The 22,601-nt window shown below is 39.9% G+C and overlaps 1 protein-coding gene across 2 annotated transcripts in view; it reads left to right on the forward strand.

Annotated features, from left to right (window-relative positions):
- The first annotated feature begins 2,119 nt into the window (after positions 1–2,119).
- The window catches only part of C7 (complement C7), a 67,125-nt gene continuing 46,643 nt past the window's right edge, over positions 2,120–22,601 (forward strand). Inside the window, exons 1-6 of one of the 2 annotated variants that reach the window (XM_060380527.1) lie at positions 2,120–2,262; positions 7,358–7,413; positions 10,757–10,832; positions 17,642–17,783; positions 20,439–20,586; positions 21,562–21,700. In XM_060380527.1, the coding sequence (XP_060236510.1) occupies positions 2,257–2,262; positions 7,358–7,413; positions 10,757–10,832; positions 17,642–17,783; positions 20,439–20,586; positions 21,562–21,700 (567 nt within the window). In that variant the 5' untranslated portion in view covers positions 2,120–2,256. The remainder of the gene's footprint in view (positions 2,263–7,357; positions 7,414–10,756; positions 10,833–17,641; positions 17,784–20,438; positions 20,587–21,561; positions 21,701–22,601) is intronic. The other variant, XM_060380528.1, reaches the window with a different exon arrangement.

Consider the following 22,601-nt stretch of genomic DNA (forward strand, 5'->3'; position numbering starts at 1 on the left):
AGACCCCATCTACAGTTTAAGCTCTGGTCCTAATGGTTCCAATGTTGGAATTCCAAACAGACAAACATTCATGTGACATTGTTACAGCTAGCATCAAAGGTCCATTAAGGGAAAGCTGTTTCCTTCTGGTCAAGAGAATGAAATCTGTAGCCTGGGTGGAAACCTGGCAATTGGGCTCACCAATCACCTGGCTTAGGAAGGTAGATTCTCCTAACACCAGGCTGAAGAGATGGGAGGAATGTTTATCCATTCAATAAGATAATGTATTTTTCCTTCCCAGAATTCTACCCTCTGTGTGGCTGCTAATGTGCTGGCATGTGGTTCCATTAAGCCTGTCTGCCCTTTGGAATCTTAACTCAGAAAGATAATGACATTTTCCTTTTTCTTTTCTTCTGTCTCAGGTGTTGCCAGAGATTAAATATACTTACCGCTTCTTCCAGGACCTTACAAAGGAAACAGTGATTTCTACATCACAGCTGAAATTGTGGTGACATATTTTATAAGTCTGCTTCTTCAGCAAGTGGAATAAGAGCTGGAGAGATGGCTCAGCAATTAAGAGCACTTGCTACTCTTGCAGAGGACCTGGGTTCAGTTCCCAGCACCCACATGGTGCCTCACAACCACCCTAACTCTGGTTCAAGGGAACCTAATGCCCTCCTCTGACCTCTGAAGGTACCAGGCATGCACATGGTACCCCTACTTACATGCATGCCAACATTCATACACACAAAATAAAATACCTCTTAAGAAAACTGAAAACTGGCCATCAAGGTGGCTAAGTGGGTTAAAGGGGCTGGCTGCCAAGCCTGATAACCTGAGTTCAAGCCTCAGGACTCACACAGTAGAAGAGAACAGCCTTCTCATCCTTTGACACCCATGTGCAAGCTGCATCCCCCCTCCCCAGTACCTTTTGCGATTAATCTGTGGAAGTTAAAGATGAAAAAGATGAATGTGGCACTGCTATGCTCTATTTGGCCTCCAGAAAAATTCTATTTTAGAACATCCCATTTACATTTTATGGACAGATCTTCATCCAGATCTGTTATGGCTTAAATTCATCCTCCAAAATTCCTGTGTTAAAAATTAAGTACCCACCACACATTAGTGGTATTTGGAGGTAGGACCTCCAAAGATTGGATGAGGTCATGACAATGGGGATCCTACTCTTAGCATTAGTGGTTTTTACATGGTGTGGAAGAGATATCTGTGCTACCACACTTAAGAGTGTTTCTCCATGTGATACTCTTGTGTCTTGATGCATAAAGACAAGCTCTTAACAGATGCTTCATGGATGCTGGCCTCATGTCGAGGACCTGGATTCAGTTCCCAGCACCCTCATGGTAACTCACAATCACCCCTAACTCTAGCTCAAGGGAACCTAATGCCCTCCTCTGACCTTTGAGGGCACCACGCATACACATGGTACCCATACATACATGCATGCCAACATTCATACACACAAAATAAAATACCTCTTAAGAAAAGGATTTCCTAGTTTTCAGAACTATGAGACAAATACACTTCTATAGTTTAAAGGTCTCAGTCGAGCTGTAGAGATGGCTCCAGGGTTAAGAGCACTGGCTGCTCTTATGACGTCCTGAGTTCAATTCCCAGCAATCACATGGTGGCTCACTGCCATCTGTAATGAGAGCCGGTTCTTTCTTCTGGTATGGAGGTGTACATGCAGACAGAACATCGTATACATAAGTAAATAAATCTTAAAAAAACAAAACCAAATAAAGGTCTCAGTCCCAAGTATCTTGTTATAAAAACAGAAAATTGATGAAGAACTCTCCTTTCACAAAGCCATCTCAATATCTGCCTTATAACACCCCTTAAGAGAATCATGAAAGCAAGCACTCAGATTAGTTGATTAAAATAGCAAGGAAGTTTAGCCCTTGCTTTACAAAGTCTTCTTTGGTAGGAAATCACTTAAATCCTGAACTGAAGACATTTACCGTCTTTCCTGATTAGCAGATACATTTCCCAGAAACATATCTGTAACTTCGAAATGGTCCCAGCTGGCTGCAGCAAGGGTCTGTATAACTGACAAAATACATCTGGCTTCAAGGCACAGATCAAGAACAGAGCCAGGCTCTCTCTGTCCCGGGAGAATCTGGCTAAATATTAGGCCAGCTGGCTTTATAAATGAGTGGAAAAGGAATCTGGGGTGGGAGAGGCTGTGGGGAGACAAAGGCCTGACTGTCTTTACAGAGGAAATTTTCTAGTTCTTCTCTGCCCTGAGTTTTTCCAAGCATGCAGGTAAGATAATAACTTATGACTTACATACTTCAAGGTATCTCAAAGGGGAAAGACATCCTTAAATGGAAGAAATCAAATGAAGAGAAAGATGTGGAAGACACAGAGGAAAAAGGCCTAGGGGTGACTTTAAAGTTCATTCTTATCTAAGCAGATAATAGTTCTTAATAGTTCAGCCAAAGTGAATCATTTTTTTTTTCTTATTTTGCAGCCGAATTGTAACCTGAAAGGGCTGGGAAAAAAGAATTGAAAGAGATGTTTATGGAAGTACTGAGGAAACAGTAAAGAACTACAATAGGACTATTGTTACTTTTAATGCGAATGTTTTCTCCAGTTTGATTATTTATTTTAATTTTGGGACATGCAGTGCAGTCCTGACTGCATGATATGAGAGCTTGATAGAAAGCTGAATTTGTAGCGTAGAATTCAGAATCTTGGGTGAAAGGGCCAGGACTGGGAGGGTAGCCAATAGAAGTACATACAATGAAGCTATGGGTTTATGGATTTATCAAACACACAGTAGACCAAAATGAATCAAACAAATATTTTGAAAAGTCACTATGCAACCAAAGACCAAAGATAGCAGTCATTATTATAGGATGAAATTCCAACATGGAAAACCAAGTTGGAATTGCTATTATTATTTGTTATTGTAATTGCTATTGTAATTTGTGTGTTCACATGTATGTGTGTAGGGCAGAGGGTATCTTCCTCAGCCCTGTCCTGGAATGTGCTCTGTAGACCAGGCTGGCCCTGAAGTCACAGAAATCCGCTTCCCTGTGCCTCCTGAGTGCTGGGATTAATGGCGTGCCTACCTACCACCCAGGCCCTTCCTTTCTTTTTCTGAAATAATTGAACCCAGAACTCACCAGTGTGGTTAAACTGCCTGATTAGAAAGAAGAGGACAATGCAGCGAGTCCTGATGAGACCTGATAAGCTAGGGTCAGATGGAAGGGGCGGAGGACCTCTCCTATCAGTGGACTTGGAGAGGGTCATGGGAGGAGATGAGGAAGGGAGGGTGGGATTGGGAAGGAATGGGGGGGGCTACAGCTGGGATACTAAGTGAATAAAATGTAATTAATATATGACAAAATAAAAATTTAATAAGAAAAAGAATAAGTTTCATGATCTACAGAAAAAAAAAAGAAGAAAAAAAAAGAAAACCCCAGGCATCCTCCTGTCTCTGCCTTCCTAGTACTGGGATCATAGGCATCTGTTGCTGTGCTTGGCTTTTTGTGTGGATTCTTGAGTGAGCGTGTCCTGTGGGGTGAGGGTGGGGGAGTCTCTGCAAACACCATGGCCATCAGTATGTCAATCCAGGGGAGGCAAGAAGGAAATTCAGTTCAACACAACTCAGTAGCTGATGTTGGTTCTAACTTTGAGAATCTGATACTGGGCAGTTTATTTTAGGCATATTTAAACATAGCACAATTCGGAAAATAGTTCCCTGGTGATAATTAACTCAACTTTGTGTGGTTAAGACATGGTTACTTTGAATTCTCTTAAAGTACAAGTGACATCTTCCATAAAGATATGTTCTAAGAAAGCAGGCCAAAGGTAAACAGTGCTTATGGCTAGGGTCTAGGGGAGAATAGTGCTGTAGATTGGTGGAGGTAAACAGGCTCTAGATAAGGGTCAGGCTCTTCACCATATCTATTCCCAGCCTTCTGGGTAGAAAACAGGTTGTACATCTCTCTCTTTGAAAAGACAATCTTATGTGTTTAACATTCCTGTTTTTTTCTAGTGTTTATCTGTGTGCATGAGTGTCAGCACGCCTCCTGCAGACACTGATGATCAAACACACATCTTTACACTTGCATAACTGGTGCATTATTAATTGAGCCCTCTTTCCAGACACAGCATCATTACTGCAGAGTTGATATTTAAGATAAAAATGCTGTATTATCTTAGAGCAGGAATGATTCTGCCACTCTGGCAGCCAGCTGTGGGGTTGCCCCGTAGTCACTGTGCTGGCCACTCATACAGAATCCATGCTCACTAGTGAGGCTGGAGAAGGATCAAGATGTAGTAGTAAGTAACTATTGAATTAAATAGTTAAAAGTTGAACATAAAATTTCAGTTGATGCATTTAAGGCTGCAATGCTGCTCTGGCCAGTGGAGCTTGTTATTCGGGGGGATATAAGAGAATCTGATCCTGTGAAAAGATGAGCGAGAGCAAAGAACAAGTCCAAGCCAACAGGTGCTTGTCAAGGACTAACTTTACTGAGCAGAATCAGCTTTTATAAAGGGTTCAGGATAAGGAAGTAGGGTGGGTGAAAAATTACAAATTCTTCTCGGCCAGGGGCCTGAAATATCTTGTGATAAGCCATGGTTCTGTGAGCACATCTCTGCTGCTGCCAAGCAGTATGTTTACCACAGGTAAGGGACCAGGCAAGTTGAGGCAGGTTGATGAGTTTCCACAGGTGGTCTCTGACATCTCCAAGCAGTATGTTTACTGCAGGTAAGGGAACGGGCATCTCCAAGTAGTATGTTTACTGCAGGTAAGGGAACAGACAAGTTGAGGCAAGTTGGTGAGCTCCTACAGATGGTCTCTGAAGTTGGCGAGTTCCCTCAGGTGGTCCCTGACACAATGCTACAACATGAAAGAAGCTTACAAATCTAGATTTACAATCTAATTTGGTATTTATTTTACTGTGTCTTGTAGGTTCATTTAACAATTTAGAACCCTTGTTAGTTAAGAAAGGAATATAATATGCTTGCTAAAGTCCCCTGTCTAACCTGTTTTTTCCAACATTTGTGTTGACTGTCAATAAATTTCCTTCTTTATTTTATGACAAGACATCTTAATAATTGTTTTATGTTTAATATGTGTTTCATAGTCATTGATTTATGACATTTTATGTCATGAAAATACACTTTTTTTCCCTTAAAAGTAAATTTTTCTTAAAATTAAAATTGGCTGGTAGGATGTCAACAAATGAAGCAATGGTTTTACTCCAAGCTGTGTGCAAAGTTTCTGCATTTGTTTAAAAGCAGATGATGTTTACATCTTTAGAGTAAACCTGAAAGACATGCTTTTGTGATGTGTTTCCGACAAGGAAGTCAAGGGAAAGCTTGAGCTATCAAATAGCAAAAGTGATTTCCATGTCTGGCATTGACCTCCTTCTCCGTTCGTGTTAGCAAAACTCAGGAGAATGGCTCCAGAATTCCCCTTGCCTCTCTGAGTGTCACTTGACTAGGAGATGACTTGGGACTGAGCTGTTGAAGATGGCTTCAGAGCCCAGGAGCTTCCCTCTGCGCTACTTACAGGCCTGCCACGTAATCTGCCCTCTTAGGGCTGAGCTCAGCCCAGAATCAGTAAAAGTAGGGAATGGTCCATGTCAGGCATGGCAAGTCTCAGATCAGCAAGTGAGCCAGAATATATTAGGAGAGCCAGGCAGAGCCAGTGTTCATTTGGGGATGAAAAATAGAGAAGAGAACTGAGGGTGCTGTAAGTCCAGCTGAGTGTCACGGATGCGGTTCGTTCCCTGTTTTCTTTCTTTTCCTTTTTTTTTTTTTTTACATGGTGAATTCTAAACTGATTGTTTATAGTCAGCTCGTGCACAAGACTGCTCTATTTTTCATGTGTATTGTTCTCTTTCTAAAGGGCAGGAAGACAAATTGCTCCCACTTTAGGGACTGTCTTAGTTTTCTGTTTAAAAGTACCCTGACAAAAGTGACTTAAGGAAGGAAGGGTGTATTTTAGCTCCCAATGCAAGATGCAGTCCTTTGTGGGGAGAGCCAAGGTGGCTGCAGCTGGTCAGGTGACATCTGTGGTCAGAATAAATCAGTGAATAAATGTTGATGCTTAGTTGTTTTTTTTTCTCCATTTCTACAATCCAGGATTACCTGTAAATGGTCTTTCCAATATTGTTTTATTCAGAGTATTCCATTGTCCTTCCTAGATATTCATGTTTGAACTTTTTTCTTTCAGTTACAAAGTGTTTACCTCTGTCCCTTATTCATCTACAAATCTGCCCTGTGTAGCATGTCTCACACACACACACACACACACACACACACACACACACACCTGCGCGCACGCATACACACATGTATAATAAAATCTGCTGAGTCCATTTGCTGTTCTTCTCGTGCACATGTGTTTACTGCTGACCACTTGGCATTGGATAACTTATGTGGTACATAGAAAACTGATTCTCCTTTTCTCAGCAGCCATTGATTGTTTATTGCTTCTCTTCTGGGTTTAGGGTCTTGTGAGATTCCTCTAGCCATGTTAGCATTTTGCACTTGCTTAGACAAGCAGAGTTTTGAGATCTCAGAGGTGCAATTCCCCTACCTTATAGCAGGTTTCATCTCCCTCTTCAATCTCTTCAGTCTTTCTGCCACCTCTCCTACCATGTTCCCTGAGCCTTAGGTGTAGGGGTTGCATTGGGTACCCCACAATCAGTTCTTGTTCATTCTCCTTTTTACGCCTGTGAGTTCAGTACTTTGAGATAACATTTATAAGGGGATTTTATTCTGTGGTATCTCTCTTTTTGTGCTTGGCTTATTTTATTTAACACAATACCTTCTAAATTCATATGTGCTGTTACAAACCAGAAGGTTTTTTTTTCTTTTTTTCTTTTTTTTTTTTTTTTCTTAAGGCTCAATGGCATCCCATTGTGTGTGTTTTTCTCCTCCCCATCCTAAACTGGGTTAACTACAGTTTTATGCAAATTAGGTGAGCAGAATGAGCTACATTTCTAATCTCCTCTAGCTACTTTTTCTTAATTCTTTCATCTAATGATGAATGCTGTGAGATCCCTTGTCTTAGCTATTGTGACTAACCCTGCAATAAGTATGGCTGTGGAGATGTCTTTTTTGGCATACCCATTTCATTGGGATAAATAGCCAGTAGTGGGATTGCAAGATCATATGGTAGTTCTATTTTTAAGTTTTTTTTTTTTGAAGAACATTCAAGCTTCTATTTAAAACACAAACTTAAAAAGAAAAGTCATTTATCTTTTATATGGTTCTTTCACTTATATTCTCCCAACTCACAAATCCATACTTAAGTGAATGTATTTGTTTTTAACTCATTAAGGAAATGAAAGCTAAAGTAATTTTTTATTGATTTTATTGTTTTCTTTCCTAGGCAACAAGCTTATTAATTCTGGTGGGATTTATAGCAGAGTTTCAAATCTTCTCAAAGTAAGAATATTTTGGATTTTTTTGTTTTGTTTTGTTTTTCAGTTTTTCGAGACAGGGTTTTTCTGTTTAGCCTTGGCTGTCTGAGTCACTTTGTAGACCAGGATGGCCTTGAATTCACAGAGAGCTGCAGACTATGCCTGGCATATTTTGGATTTTGTTTGTAAATTTTAAAAATGTAGAATAAGTATAAATTCTAGCTTTACTAGTCCACAGAGGAAGACAAAGAAGCCAGTCCTGATGAGACCTGATAGACTAGGGTCAGATGGAAGGGGAGGAGGACCTCCCCTATCAGTGGACTGGGGGAGGGGCATAGGAGAAGAAGAGGGAGGTAAGAAGAGGGAAGGTGAAATTGGGAAGGAACGAGGGAGGGGGCTACAGCTGGGATACAAAGTGAATAAACTGTAATTAATAAAAATAAAAAATAAAAGATATTATAAATTCTTTAGAATGATCTAACTTTTATATAACAGATTGGATTTGTTTGTGCATCTCATATTTCCATGTTTTCAGAAAATATAATAATTATGTTTTATTCGATTTAATTTTTTCTTTTAAGGAAGAAACAAGGAACAAAATGTCTCATGTTTTTTGTCCCAGTTCCAGGGTTTTAGCTTAATTCAGAGAGCTGCAGCAGACCCAGAGTGATACTTGATCTTTACATTTATTCCTTGCTAAATATTTTCTGGGTTTTAAAGATTGAGGTTTTTGTTTCTGTTTTTTTTTTTTTTTTTTTTTTTATTTTTTTAATTTAAATAGTTTTATTGGTTCCCGAAGGCTGGATAAAAGCCAGCATCATTTACCCATTTCCTTGTTTTATTTTCACTGCTGGAATAATGGAAACAGGCTAGTTTCCTTGATGGAACTATTAGAATAAATGTCAGGAGCGCTGTAAGACCTGGAGACACAAAGAACGAGATAGCAGGTAGAGTGCACTGGTGACCGATGTCCTACGGGCGGCAATGAGTTCTCTGAGGATTCTGTGCCGGGTGATGAAGGAGACAGGAGCAAAGTCTATAGAGTGTTCGCTCTAAGCCCCGTATTTGGGGAAGACCTCTGTTTCTCCCTGGGCACAGGTAGGCAAGCAACAGTAAATTCAGAGGGTTGTTTAAGGGTCAAAACCTTTAGACATTTGGCTCACTGGTGCCGCGTGTAAACAGGTTACTAAGTTTCCTTCAATGCATACTACAGAACGGGGTTCATTACTTTTAGCAACAGCTGACAGTGTTAGGATTCAAGAATCACCTGAACCCAAGAAGTCTCTCAAGCTCCTAATGTGCTAAGAGTCCACAAATCAAGAGTCTAGGTCTCATGATCCTTTCACAAGTCACCTTTGACTTTTCAGGACTAACTTCGGTGTCTTTCTCACAGCCGGGGCTTAGCATCTCATGAGAGCAGCTCTATCACCCACAAATGCTTGATATGAGCGGAACTGCTTAAACTCAATTTGCCCACCTGTGTGTACTTGAAAAGGGGCCCAAGTGAATATGAGGGACGTTTAAGTATAAATTACTGTCACATAGCCCTTTCTAATGTCTTTTCTTTCCCTTTCCCTTTCCTTTCTTTTTTTCCTTCCTTCCTTTAATATGATATTCTACCTGTATGTATGCCTGCAGGCCAGAAGAGGGCACCAAATCTCATTATAGATGGCTATGAGCCATAGTGTGGTTGGGAACTGAGCTCAGGATCTTTGGAAGAACAGCCAGTGCTGCTTTTAAACTTGGGAGCCAGCCCTCCCTCCCTCCCTCCTTTCCTCCTTCCTTCTTTCTTTCCTTCTTCCTTCCTTCCTTCCTTCCTTCCTTCCTTCCTTCCTTCCTTCCTTCCTTCCTTCCTTCCTTCCTTCTTTCTTTTTCCTTCCTTCCTTCCTTCCTTCCTTCTTTCTTTTTCCTTCCTTCCTTCCTTCCTTCCTTCCTTCCTTCCTTCCTTCCTTCCTTTTTCTTTCTTCTCTCTCTCTCTGTCTCTTTCTTTTCTTTCTTTCACCACTCAAAGGGTCTTAGGACTTGTCTCTAAAGTTTCTGGATAGCTCTTCAAGTCATTATTGAGTTTCTTCAAAGGCACATTTTTTTCCTCCTAAATATTCTCACCTACTCTTTTAACTCAGAATATTCTTTTACTTATATTCCCATAATGAATTTTATGTTAACACATAAATTGTGATGTTAACACATAATCTTCTGTCTTAGTTTAGTGTTACTATTGCTGTGATGAAACAGTATGGCCAAAGCAACTGAGAGAGGGAAGGGTTTACTTGGCTTATGTTTCCCACATCATAATTTATCACCAGAAGAAGTCAGGACAAGAACTCAAGCAGGGCAGGGACCTGGAGGCAGGAGGTGATGCAGAGTGCCGAGGAGCGCTGCTTAATGGCTTGCTCAGCCTGCTTTCATCGAGAAATCAGGACCACCAGTCCAGGAACTGCACCATCCACAATGGGCTGGGCCCTCCGCCATCAATCACGAACTGAGAAAACGTTCTATAGCTACAGCCTGATCCATTTACGGAGACATTTTCTCAGTTGTGGCTCCCTCCTCTCTGATGACATAAAACCAGCCAGCCCAAACAATGTTATGAAATTTATCACACTAGATATAGCATATGATAATTATAATTTTACATGTTTCTATCCCTTTATCAATAGTCAACAGTTTACCTCACCATTTCTTTTTTTTTAAAGATTTATTTATATTATGTATATGGGTGCTTTATCTGCATGTACACCTGCACACCAGAAGAGGGCATCAGATTGTGATATAGATGGTGGTGAGCAACCATGTGGTTGCTGGGAATTGAACTCAGGACCTCTGGAACAGACAGTGTTCTTAACCACTGAGCCGTCTCTCCAGCCCATTACCTCACCATTTCTACAGCTTAGTGTACTAATAGTCCTTTGTGCAAAAGAGATATTTAACATAAATTAATCTCTAATAAAAGTAGGTATTCCTCTTCCCATTTTCATATATTTTAGGATACTTTTAATACCTCTTGTAAATTTTTGGAAGTATTTCTTCTTCTTAAATGACATATAATAATTATACAAAATAATGTGCTTCATGGTAACATTGTCATATAAGTATATAACGTACCTTGAAGCAGATTTTTGTTGTTTTCTAATTTTTTTCAGGCAGGATCTCATGAAGTCCAAGCTATCCTCAAACACATAGTGTAGCTGAGCATGGTCTTGAGCTTCTGATCCTCCTGCCTCTACCTGCCAGGGGCTAGATTACAGGTGACCACCACTGCCCCATGGTGAGGTGCCTTTGACGAATTTTGACTACCCTAATCTGCTTTTTGTTTCCCTTGCTTACATCCCACCTACTTTACAATGGAAATTCTGGTGCTGTGACAGAGCATCTTCTCCAGTCAACTGCCAGTGGGACGCCTATGGCCCTTGGTCAGAATGCAATGGCTGTACCAAGACTCAGGTAGGCTCCAACAAAACTCTTGACATCATTATTGTTATGTGTAGGTATGACCACAGCAAAATCAACTTTGAATGCTCATTAATCAGTGTTAACATATTTTGAAGCTTATCTTAGTAATTTTCAAGGAAGAAACTAGGATCTTCAGTGTCTTAAAGTTATTTCCTAAATAATAATATAAAATAAATCACTAGCTTTTATCTGAAAATGTTTCTTTTCTTTATGAAACATTCATTGATGAGGGTACAGAAATGTGTAATGAAAGAAAACAGCAGTCATAATTCTACTGAAGAAACAAATACACCAACATTTTTAATTTATTTTCCTAGCTTACTTCTTGTGTTCATAATCTTTATTTTATTTTAACATCATTTTATTATTATATTCTGAGCATTTCATTCATGAGTACCGTATTTTCAATTCTGCTTATAGTTTTTAAAATATCATTATTTCAAGTGATTTTTAAAAATTGAAAATAGATTCTTCTCTCACACAGTACATCATGACCACAGTTTCCTCTTTTCACTCCTCCCAGCGCCCCCGGACACCTTCTTCATACCTTTCCTCTTTTCCAGATCCATTCCCTTTCCATTTCCCTTCAGAAAGGAGCAGGTCTCCAGGAGATGACAACCAAATATGACAAAACAAGATACAATAAGACAGGGCAAAAGTCCTCATACTGAGGCTGGACAAGGCAACCCAATAGGAGAAAAGAATCCTAAAAACAAGCAAAAGATTCTAAGACATATCTGCTCCCACAGTTAGGAGTCCTACAAAAACACCAAGCCAACAGCCATCACATATATGCAGAGAACCTGGTACAGACCCCTGCAGGCCCCATGCTTGAGTCTCTGTGAGCCCATGTGGTCCCTGCTTAACATGCTGTGGGCCATGTTCTCCTGGTGTCCTCCATCCCCTCTGACTCCTAAAATTGTTTCCTCCCCCTCTTCCATGGGGCTCGGGGAGGGCTCCAATGGAGGTGTCCAACTTAGCCTCTCTGCACCTGCTCCCGTCTGCCAGAGAAATCCTCTCTATTGGCAACTAGACAAGGCATCGATCTAGGAGCATAGCAGAACATCATTAGGAAACATTTCATTATTTTTCATTTGTTTGTTTTTGTTTTGTTTTGGCCAGTTGTGTTTGGTTCAACCCTAGGTCTCTGGTTCTCGGTCATCCAGGCAGTGTCAGGCCTGGCTCCCTCTCCTAGCTTGAGCCTGAAGTTAAATAACACATTGGTTGGCCACTCCCGTAACTTCTGTGAACCATTATCCTAGAACACCTTGGAGGCTGGACAAATTGTATGCCGAAGGTTTTGTGGGTGGACATGGTTTTGTATTGTATTAGTTTACCCAAGCAAAGTATTAGCCTGTCCTTAGAATACATATAGTAAACTTCATTTGTGAATATAATCATGCAACTTACCCATTTTTGTGTTGTTTGATAATTTGATTGTTTATAATTTTTTAAAGTTTAAGACAGAATCCCATTATGTAGCCCAGGCTGGTCTCAAACTCATGATCCAATATATCCCACATACTGGATCCATTTTTAAGCTATAAATAAAATTTTAATAAATATTTTTACACAAAGATATCAGTCATATGTTCCCATAATCTTTTTAGGATACAATGTTTGTTTTAAAGGTCCTGAGCACTTGAATGGCTAAATATCTTAAATGGTTGAGTTTAGAAAAATTATACATTTAGAGTAAGTTTAAATTATTTTTAACCATTTTATTATATTTACATTTTATTTGTTTAGCTTCTTTATAGATTTTTTTTTAAGATTTATTTTACATTTGCATGTATACCTGCATGCCAGAAGAGGGCACCAGATCCCAGTATAGATGGTTGTGAGCTACCATGTGGGTGCTGGGAATTGAACTCAGGAACTCTGGAAGAGTAGACAGTGCTCTTAACCTCTGAGCCATCTCTCCATATATTATATTATATTATATTTATATTATATTATATTATATTATATTATATTATATTATATTATATTATATTATATTATATTATATTATATGTCCTATATTATATGTCTAAGAACAATTTATGAGTGAGTATATACCATGTGTATCTTTCTGTTTCTGGGTTACCTCACTCAAGATGATCTTTTCTAGTTCCTACCATTTGCCTGCAAATTTCATGATTTCCTTGTTTTTAATAGCTGAGTAGTATTCCATTGTGTAAATGTACCACAATTTCTGTATCCATTCCTCCGTTGAGGGACGTTTAGGTTGTTTCCAGATTTTGGCTATTACAAATAGAGCTGCTATGAACATGGTTGAACGAATGTCCTTGTTGTATAGTTGAGCATATTTTGGATATATGCCTATGAGCGATATAGCTGGATCTTGATATAACACTATTACTAATTTTCTGAGAAAGCACGAGATTGATTTTAGGGAAGATGCCCAAGCCTCTGAATGAATTGCCCTACTGAATGTAGGGCAAACGTGATAGACATTAGAAGCAGGAGAAGACAGGGAACAGGACAGGGTCCTACCACAGAGGGCCTCTGAAAGACTCTACTGATCAAGGTATCGAAGTAGAGGCTGAGACTCATAGACAAACTTTAAGCAGAATGCATGGAATTTTATGAAAGAAGGGGGAGATAGAGAGACATGGAGGGGACAGGAGCTCCAAAAGGAGAGCAACAGAGTCAAAGAAATCTGGGCCCAGAGGTCCTGCAGAGACAGATACTCCAACCAACGTCCATGCATGGAGATTGCCTAGACCCCCTGCTCAGATATAGCCCAAGGGAGCTCAGTCTCCAAGTGGATTCCCTAGTAAAAGGAGTAGGGGCTGTTTCTGGCATGAACTCAGTGGCAGGCTCTTTGATCACCTTCCCCTGGGGTGGTGGTGGGGGCGGGGAGGGGGAGGGATTCAGCCTTGCCAGGCCACAGAGAAAGACTATGCAACCAGTTCTGATGAGACCTGATAGGCTAGGGTCAGATAGGAGGACCTCCCCTATCAGTGGACTAGGGGAGGAACATAGGGGAATAAGAAGGAGGGAGGCTGGGATTAGGAGGAAAGGTCGGAGGGGGCCACAGCCAGGATACAAATTGAATAAATTGTAATAATAATAATAATAATAAAAAATGAAAAAATTGTATTTGTGCATATGTATGTGTATGGACAAGTGTTGCCTACAGCACATATGTGGAGATCAGAGAACCATTTGTAATAGTCAGTCACCTTCTTTTTCATGCAGGTCTTAGGAATTGAACTCTGATCATCAGACTTGGTAGCAAGTTCTTTTAAACACTGAGCAATCTTGCCACCCCATTTAGATTGTTAAGATAACACAGCAAAAAGCAACAGCTTCTTGGTCTTTTGATTAGAATCAGGCATAAAATAAGAACTGTATCACAGAAGTTGATTTTTGTCTTGAAGTGTCTTCAGCACCATTTTCACAACCCATTTCTTTTGTAGTACCTGTGATCAAACCCAGATCCTTTGACACACTATATGAACACTCTGCTACTGAGCTTTCTCCAAACATCATCATCGTCATCATCATCATTTTTTTTTTTGATACAAAACATTACTCAGTAGCCCAGGCTGGTCTTGAACTCGTGACCATCCTCCTGCTTCAGCTTCTGAAGTGCTGAGATTATTAGCATGAACCACACCATTTGGCCATCATTTAAAAAAATACGAAGCATTCTTTTATTATCTATATGAGTACTATTTTCAAAACAAGTTACACAAATGAAAAACTTGGCATCTAGCAAGCATAACAGATGATGACTCTGGTTACATAGGAAAAATACATGAGAAACAAGGGTGAAGTAAAAGGAGCAGAAAGTTCACAAATTATTTTTATAATTTAAAAACCAAACAATGAATTCTAAATAGAAAGACAGACAGAGTGTGTTTTTCATAGAAGTAAAAAAAAAAATTTTTATGAATGTCATTGTGCAGTGGATATATCCCATTTGATAAAACACAATTTTTATTCAGAAAGAGAAAGGTGAAAATGAAAAAGTGTCAGAGGTGATTATGACTCTGTGGAGAATGGACATCCTGGTCGGCAATATGGAGAAGGGAAAGCATCCCTGTGTGAAGTACACAATCTGTGTTCAGAGTGCAGAAAAGGGCACACTGATAGGCTACGTGTTTGGCAATACTTCATCAGTGAAAAACAGAAAACATTTTGAACTTTACTTGGTCCCATTTCATACAGCTTTGCTCTTGACTGCAATGCAAGGTGCCACAGCCAGACTGAGGCTGACAAGGACTCACTCAGAGTCCAAATTATACTTGTCCCAGGTGGCACCCATTTCCAGACCGACGTAAGGTGGATGAATAAGTTAAATTTTGGTTTGCATGCTTATTTTTCCCTATTGATTGTCACTAAAGCTTTGACTTCTCTGGAAACAGATGGACTTCTTGTTAATAGAGAAGGGTTACTTTAATTAGTGCTATTATTGCTGTGACCAAAAGCATTTTGGGGAGGAAAGGGTTTACCTTACTCACAGTTCTGTAAATAGCTCATTATCTCTAGAAGAATTTTAATCCAGCAACTTGGCTGCTCTGCAGAGGGATCACACCCAAAGACCTTTTAGGTCTGTGTAATACAGCTGGAATGCAGACATAACACGTGCCTTTAATCTCTCTGGCTGGAATACAGATATTTCTTTAGTACACATCTTTAATCCCAAAACAATGAAGTCTAATTGAGGGGCAGACACAGTAATGAATCAAAGAAAAATTTGACAGAATGACTCAGAAATAGGATATATTTAGATATGTAGAAATAGTCAGCTCTCCGGGGGGAAAAAAACCTAAGAGCAGCACAGGGAAAGAAAGCTGAGTTGAGTGCAGTTCAGTTGAATGCAGTGAGTTCATGCAGTTTTGTTCAGTTCATGCAGTCAGTTCAGTCAGTGCAGTTCAGTTCATGGAGTTCAGAGTTGGCTTTTCCAAGAAAGCAATTCAATGAGAAGCAGAAAGAAGCCACTTTGAATCAGTCAGCTAGGAGAGGAGTTTTGAGCCAGAACAGCTGAGTTGAACCAGCCAGCCAGAGTGTAGAAAGACCTGAGCTTATTCAGCAGTAAGTCTTTTTTTTAATATTTTAATTACATTTTTATTTTTTATATTAATTAGTTTATTCACTTTGTATCCCAGCTTTAGTCTCCTCCTTCATTCCCTCCCAATCCCATCCTCCTTCCCTCATCTCCTCCCATGCTCCTCTCTAAGTACACTGATAGGAGAGGTCCTCCTCCCCTTTCATCTGACCTTAGCCTATAAGGTCTCATGAGGACTGGCTGCATTGCCCTCCTCTGTGGCCTGCCAAGGCTTCTTTCCCCTCAGGGGGAGGTGATAAAAGAGACAGACACTGAGTTCATGTCAGAGACATTCCCTGTTTCCCTTACTAGGGTACCCACTTGACACAGTGCTTCCATGGGCTACATCTGAGCTGGATTTGTAGGTTATATCCATGGAGTATCAGTCTCAGAAAAGACCCCTGTGCCCAGATATTTTGGTTCTGTTGTTCTACTTGTGTGGCTCCTGTCCTCTCCAGGTCCTACTATCTCCCCCTTTTTACATAGGATTCCCCAGCAGTATGTCTTGAAGGCGGAAAACATTCTAGGCCTAGGTTAGCTGACATAGGCTGGAAGCTGAAGGCTTCAAGTTCCTGGCTTTTAGAAGATTAGATTGTATGAAGGCTAGAAATTTTGAGGCCTAGGCCTAGGAATAGGTAGAACAGAGACAGAAATGCTCTGAGAGCTTGTGTATGGCTCTCATCTCTCCCTCAACATATGAGGAAATAAAAATGGAATTTACAATTATCAAAAGCAGTGAGAGTAGGAACTCAAGCAGGGCAGGAACCTGGAGGCAGGAGCTGATGCAGAGGCCACAGAGGGGTGCTTCTTACTGGCTTGCTTCTCATGACTTGCTCAGTCTGCTTTCTTAGAGAACTCAGGACCACATTTTCTCAATCAAGGTTCCCTCCTTTCAGATAACTCTAGCTTGTGCAAGTTGGCATAAGACTAGACAGCACCAGAGGGCAAGTAGAGGAGGAGGGCCACCAGCTGAAAGGGAAGACGGTGAAGATCTTCAGTTTGTTTCATACACTGGATACATGGCTTCACATTGAATGTGGACAAAACAAATTTTAGGACTACTCATAAATTTTTCATTTAGTTCAGGAACTTCTTCCGCTTCCTTCTTTTCTAAAAGAAGTCTACTTTTAACGTATTTTTCCTCTCAGAGCATAACTCTCCATCAGCTAGTAAAATCTCATTGTTAACATCCCTCAGCATTTGATTTGCTCATGGTCATTTTGTAAATTTGGCCTCTCTATCAGTACATTTCTCTCTGGGATTTTTCCCTTCTCTCTCTCTTTCTTTTTCTGGAAGACCCAGCTCAAGTTAATCACTATCATGTTCACTAAGGTTTCCTTAACTTCACCTTAAACCCTTTTCTTGTAACCTTCCCTTTCTTCCAACAAAATGCATTTCAATAATTTTTTCTGCTTAACTCCCAGAATATACCTCTAGCCAAAATGTTATTCTGTATTGCAATATGTTTACTTTTTCGAGTTACTTTTCCAAAGAGCCATCAGGAAGTTTTTTTCCCTTACTCAACAGTAACAGTAAATATAGAGCTAGAAGCTCTCTATAAGTATTCAACCGTCATTGAACCTATGTGCTCATTGAGTATGTAGGTTTTACTTCTGTACCATGCCAGAACATGTTACTGGGAAACATGAACGTTTCCCAGATTGAATTCAGATTTTGCCACTCAAGAAAACTTGAGATAACTAAAATATAAAATACAAAGAGATCTTCTTGTGTACAGACTCGATGGCGTTCGGTGGCTGTTTACGGGCAATATGGAGGCCATCCGTGTGTGGGAAGTGCTTTCGAAACACAATCCTGCAACCCCGAACGAGGCTGTCCAACCGAAGAGGGCTGTGGGGAACGGTTTAGGTGTTTCTCAGGTAATTTGTTTTCCATGGGCTCAGCATGTAGACTGTGAATTTAAATATTACTTGTTAACCTGCTGGATACATATTTGTTTGAATTTATATTGGCCTCCAAATTAATTTAACCCAAGAATAGGCAAGATTTTTATTGGTATGCTAACCACAAAAATCAGATAAACCATGTACTAGATATCATCCATTCAAAAGCAAGAGAAACATCTGATTATAAAAGCATGGACATTCTTTGGCATGTTGATAGAACTATAACTACCAACAGCCTCAGATGTATATATGAGATGTGGTATCTTGTAGGTGAGGCTGACATTAAATTTTCTATGTAGCAAAGAGTGACTTTAAATTTCTGTTTCTTCACCTCTTCAATGTTGAGGTTAGAGGTGTGCACCACCACACTCAGCAAAATAAAATGTGCTGAAGTTTTTGTTTTTGTTTTTTTGTTTTCAGAGACAGGGTTTCTCTGTGTAGCCCTGGTTGTTCTGGAACTCACTATGTAGATAAGGTTGGCCTTGAACTCAGGAATTCTATCTCTGTCTCGATAGTGCTGGGCTTAAAGGTGTGCACTGCCACATCCTAAAATATACAGGAGTTCTATGGCCAGATTAGTAGATAAAGAATCACTGTATTAGAAGTTTTCTTTTATAATTGTTTAAAATATTTTTCATATATTTTGATCAAATTGCCCTCAAGTCCTCCCAGATCTTCCCTACCTCCCCACATTACGCTATTTCATGTTTTTTTTTTCTCAAAATAAAACAATCCCAAACCAAGAAAAAAAACAACCTTAAAAAGTTAAAATCTGCAAAACCACAACAACAGAAAAGACACAGGAAAACACAGAATTCCTTTTAGCATTGGTCAACTACTCCTGAGTCCTGTCCTGTGTGGCTGATACACCCAGTATCACTCCACTGTAGTGGGTATAAATTCCAAAAAGCTTCTTGGTTAGCTTCTTGTGTCCACTTTTTCCTCTCAGCTGTGGGACCCCATTTGACATGAGCTTGTGTCGGTCTTGTACTTGTTGTCATATACATATGTGTATCAGTTTTTTTTTTCTACCTGGAAAATGCTTGGAGTCATTCGTCATATCTCGTTCTTGTGATCTTTTCACCCCCCCTTTTTTTGCAGAGATCCATGATCCTTGAGGAGAAAGCTTTGATAAAGACATCTCCATTAGCACTAAGTGCATTAAGGCCTATAGTTATTCTTAAATAATACTGGTAAAGTCCCTATTTTATTTTGAAAACTCAAATCATGTGATGGTTGCTTTGGGAAGTTTTTGGTAATCCCTCAGGTGATAGAATTAATCAACAAATCACTTCTCTCTGTTCACTGTGCATCTTTCACACTATGGAATCCAAACTGGTGACTGGCATATCTCTCTGAACTTTTGTAGACATAAGTTCTATTTTGTTTATTTTCTCCTGGGGAATGCCTGGTACATAGGAGTTTCAATAGATGTTTGCTGTGTTGCCTTGAGTGATACATACAGTGAGCTACATGCTGCACTGTAAACATTTCCGTGCACAAAGCATCCTTTGAAGAAATAGAGGATGTTCTTCATAGTCCAAAGGATAAGGATAGTTTCCAAAAAGGGATAACATTGAATTTGATATTTGAAAGACACATCAGAGAGGAGTAGAGAAAATTCTTCTAGACAGAGAGAATGATGTATTAAATTATTGAAATTATAGAAGCTTAGACCTGTGTTCATACAGATGGTTGGATATGCAGAGGGCATAGGAAGCTATTGAGGAAAAGGCTGGGATGATGCTGGGGAGGAAGACAGGACCAAGATCATCTGGTGCCCATTAGTGCAGTTGCAGTGATTCTTAACCTTCCTAATACTGCACCCCTTTAATACAGTTCCTCATGTTGTGGTGACCCCTAACCATAAATTGTTTTTGTTGCTACTTCATAACTGTGATTTTGAAACTGTTTAGAATCATAATGTAAATATCTGATGTGCAAGATATATGATATGAGAGCCCTGTGAAAAGGTTGTTCAATCCCCAAAGGGGTTGCGACCCTCAGGTTGAGAACACTGCACTAGTGCTTTTTGGTATTCCGAGTTGTCATCACCATGGTGCCGTCTTCTAATGGCGCCTGTCTTCATAGTTCTTACTAGCAGATTATACAGCATGTGAAAAGTCTGGTAATGACCATAACATACACGTTTGTTTCTCTGCACCAGGAAGTCTTCCACAAAGTAGAAGCTGAAAAATGCTGAGTTTCAACCTTCTGATCCAGTTTCTTTGCTCTCAAAAACTACACAACTTAATCCACCAAGAAAAGCACAAGTTTGACATCTTGTTTAGCAATTACAGAAACAAAGTAAAACATTGAGGGCTCCGACATCAATCTGTTTTACCAGATTGGAACTTGGAGGATGTAGACAGAAATGCTTGATGATTCTGGCTTTGACTCTGGACTCTTGAGTTCAGGTCTATTTTCAATTTGCACCTGGGAAAGGTGAAAATCAGTTATGTGTGCTTCAAAATGGAGACCAAAGCCATCACTAGTTTTTTTCTAGATAATTTGAGGCTTTGTCTGAAACCCACAGTAGTCTATCAGTGCAGTGCTGGGGTGATCTCAGCCTGTTTTTTTTTTTCTTCTGCCTCTTTGAGATTTTCTGAGTGCTTCTCTCCTGTTCAGGTCAGTGCATCAGCAAGTCGTTGGTTTGCAATGGGGATTCTGACTGTGAGGAAGATGGGGCTGATGAGGATAGATGTGAGTCCTCAGAAAGCAAACCCTCCTGTGACATTGATAAACCTCCTCCCAACGTAGAACTCACTGGCAACGGGTAAGGCACTGGGCAGCTTTCCAAGAATACCGATGGGTTGTAGTTTTTACTTTTGGTCTGTTTTATGGTTTGATGAGTCTAATAATAAGTTACCCAGTAGCTGGACATCTACATTAGCTCAGATATCTTTGCCACATCCTGATTCAATGAAAGATTCGTAGCTGAGTACCTATAGATACATGTAGTAAGATGTAGAGTGAGCTGTTGTTCCAGATATACCTGGATGTAGCACTGAAAGTCTCACGTTAAGGGAAACCTCTCATGCCTGGGGAAATCTGCGCCACTGGTTGCTCTAAGAGGAGGAAAAGGAGGAGAAAAAGGAGAGAGAAACAAAGAGATAGAGAGAGAGAGAGAGAGAGAGAGAGGGAGAGAGAAGGAAAGGAGAAGAAGGACATAGTTGAACTCGAGAGGAGAAACTATCAATGTTTTTATAAATTTAGGATTAAGTCAATTCTAGGCTTCTAGTTTCTAAAATAATCTATCAGAAAAAAAAAATCAATACATAATGTCCTACACTATCTTCAAATTTATTAACAGAAAACCAGGGCACAGTTACTTTAACAAATATGCTTTAGCATGCTAAGAGAAGCAGCTGGAAACTCATTGTAGAAAGCAACCTCTCCTCCCCAGTAACCTTCACTGTATTGGTTTTATCTATAGAATCAATTCTAAAGCAGCCGTTGCCATAGCTACCACAGGCCGATGCTTCCCAAATTTTTGCTCTCCAGGCTCACAGGATGTTTGTTGGTTCTTCTCGGCTGTTAGTGTCCACTCTTCGGCGTCAGGAGGAGCTGGCCGAAGTGTGGCAGGCATTAGGTGGTGTTCCTTTCTTCGTAGCTTCTCAGGTGTTAAACTGTAGAGGATTTTAATGACTGATTGCTGGAAGCCTTTAATCGTTTTTCCCCAGAACACACTAGGTTTGGTTTTTAACTGCCACCCCTCACCCCTTCCTCCTCCTTTCTGTTCTTCTCACAGCTACAACGCGCTTACAGGCCAGTTTAGGAACAGAGTTCTCAACACCAAAAGTTTCGGTGGCCAGTGCAGGAAAGTGTTCAGCGGGGATGGAAAAGATTTCTACAGACTAAGCGGAAATATCCTCTCCTATACATTTCAGGTACTTAATGACTCCAATTTGATTAATTGTATTCAGTGACTTCTCAGCAATCATTGTTTACATACGCCAAGATTTTAGTATTTGTTGAGAATTTGTTTATGGCCCTAACGTGTAATATATAGCACTATATATTATATATAATTATATGTATAGTATATATATAACTGCTAAAACATTTTAGAAAGAACAAATAACTCATATTATGTATATATGATATATACATAGATAATATAAATGTGTATTTATATATATATATACATGATATAGATATATAAATATATAATAGTGTTTTGATATTATCATTCCTTTCTCATCTAATCCCTGTAATGCCTCCTGACTTGGACTGGAGAGGTGGATGAGAGGTTAAGAACACTGGTTGTTCTTCCAAAGGTCCTGAGTTCAATTCCCAGCAACCACATGGTGGCTCATAACCATCTATAGTGAGATCTGGTGCCCTCCTCTGGTGTGTATGGCAGAACACTGTATAATAAAAAAAAAAAAAACAAAAAAAACAAGAAACAGAAAAACAAAACACTGGATGTTAAAAAAAAAATGCCTCCTGACTTCATGTACTCTGTTAGAAAAAACAGAAACCAAACCACTGAGTCCATTTAGTTCTATCTGTGAGTGACGGGTGTGTGCACAGGTGTGTGTAGGGTGTGGAGCCATTGAATGGAGCGTGGGTAGCCTCTCAGGGTCCATATTCCTGGAGAGAATCAACTTGACCTGTGCCTGCAGCCATCAGTTGCCAACAGCTCCCCAAGCAGGGGTGAGACTTGGTGAGCCCGTTCGTTACTCCTCCTGAGGTTTTGGCTGCAGGCCCTGTGCCTTTAGTCCCAGCTGCCCTTAGTTCAGGTGGTAAGTTTTCATAAATGTTTTTTTTTTTTTTTTTAATGTATAC

The sequence above is a fragment of the Meriones unguiculatus genome, chromosome 3 (assembly GCF_030254825.1).
Source record: "Meriones unguiculatus strain TT.TT164.6M chromosome 3, Bangor_MerUng_6.1, whole genome shotgun sequence".
Classification (NCBI taxonomy): Eukaryota; Metazoa; Chordata; class Mammalia; order Rodentia; family Muridae; genus Meriones; species Meriones unguiculatus.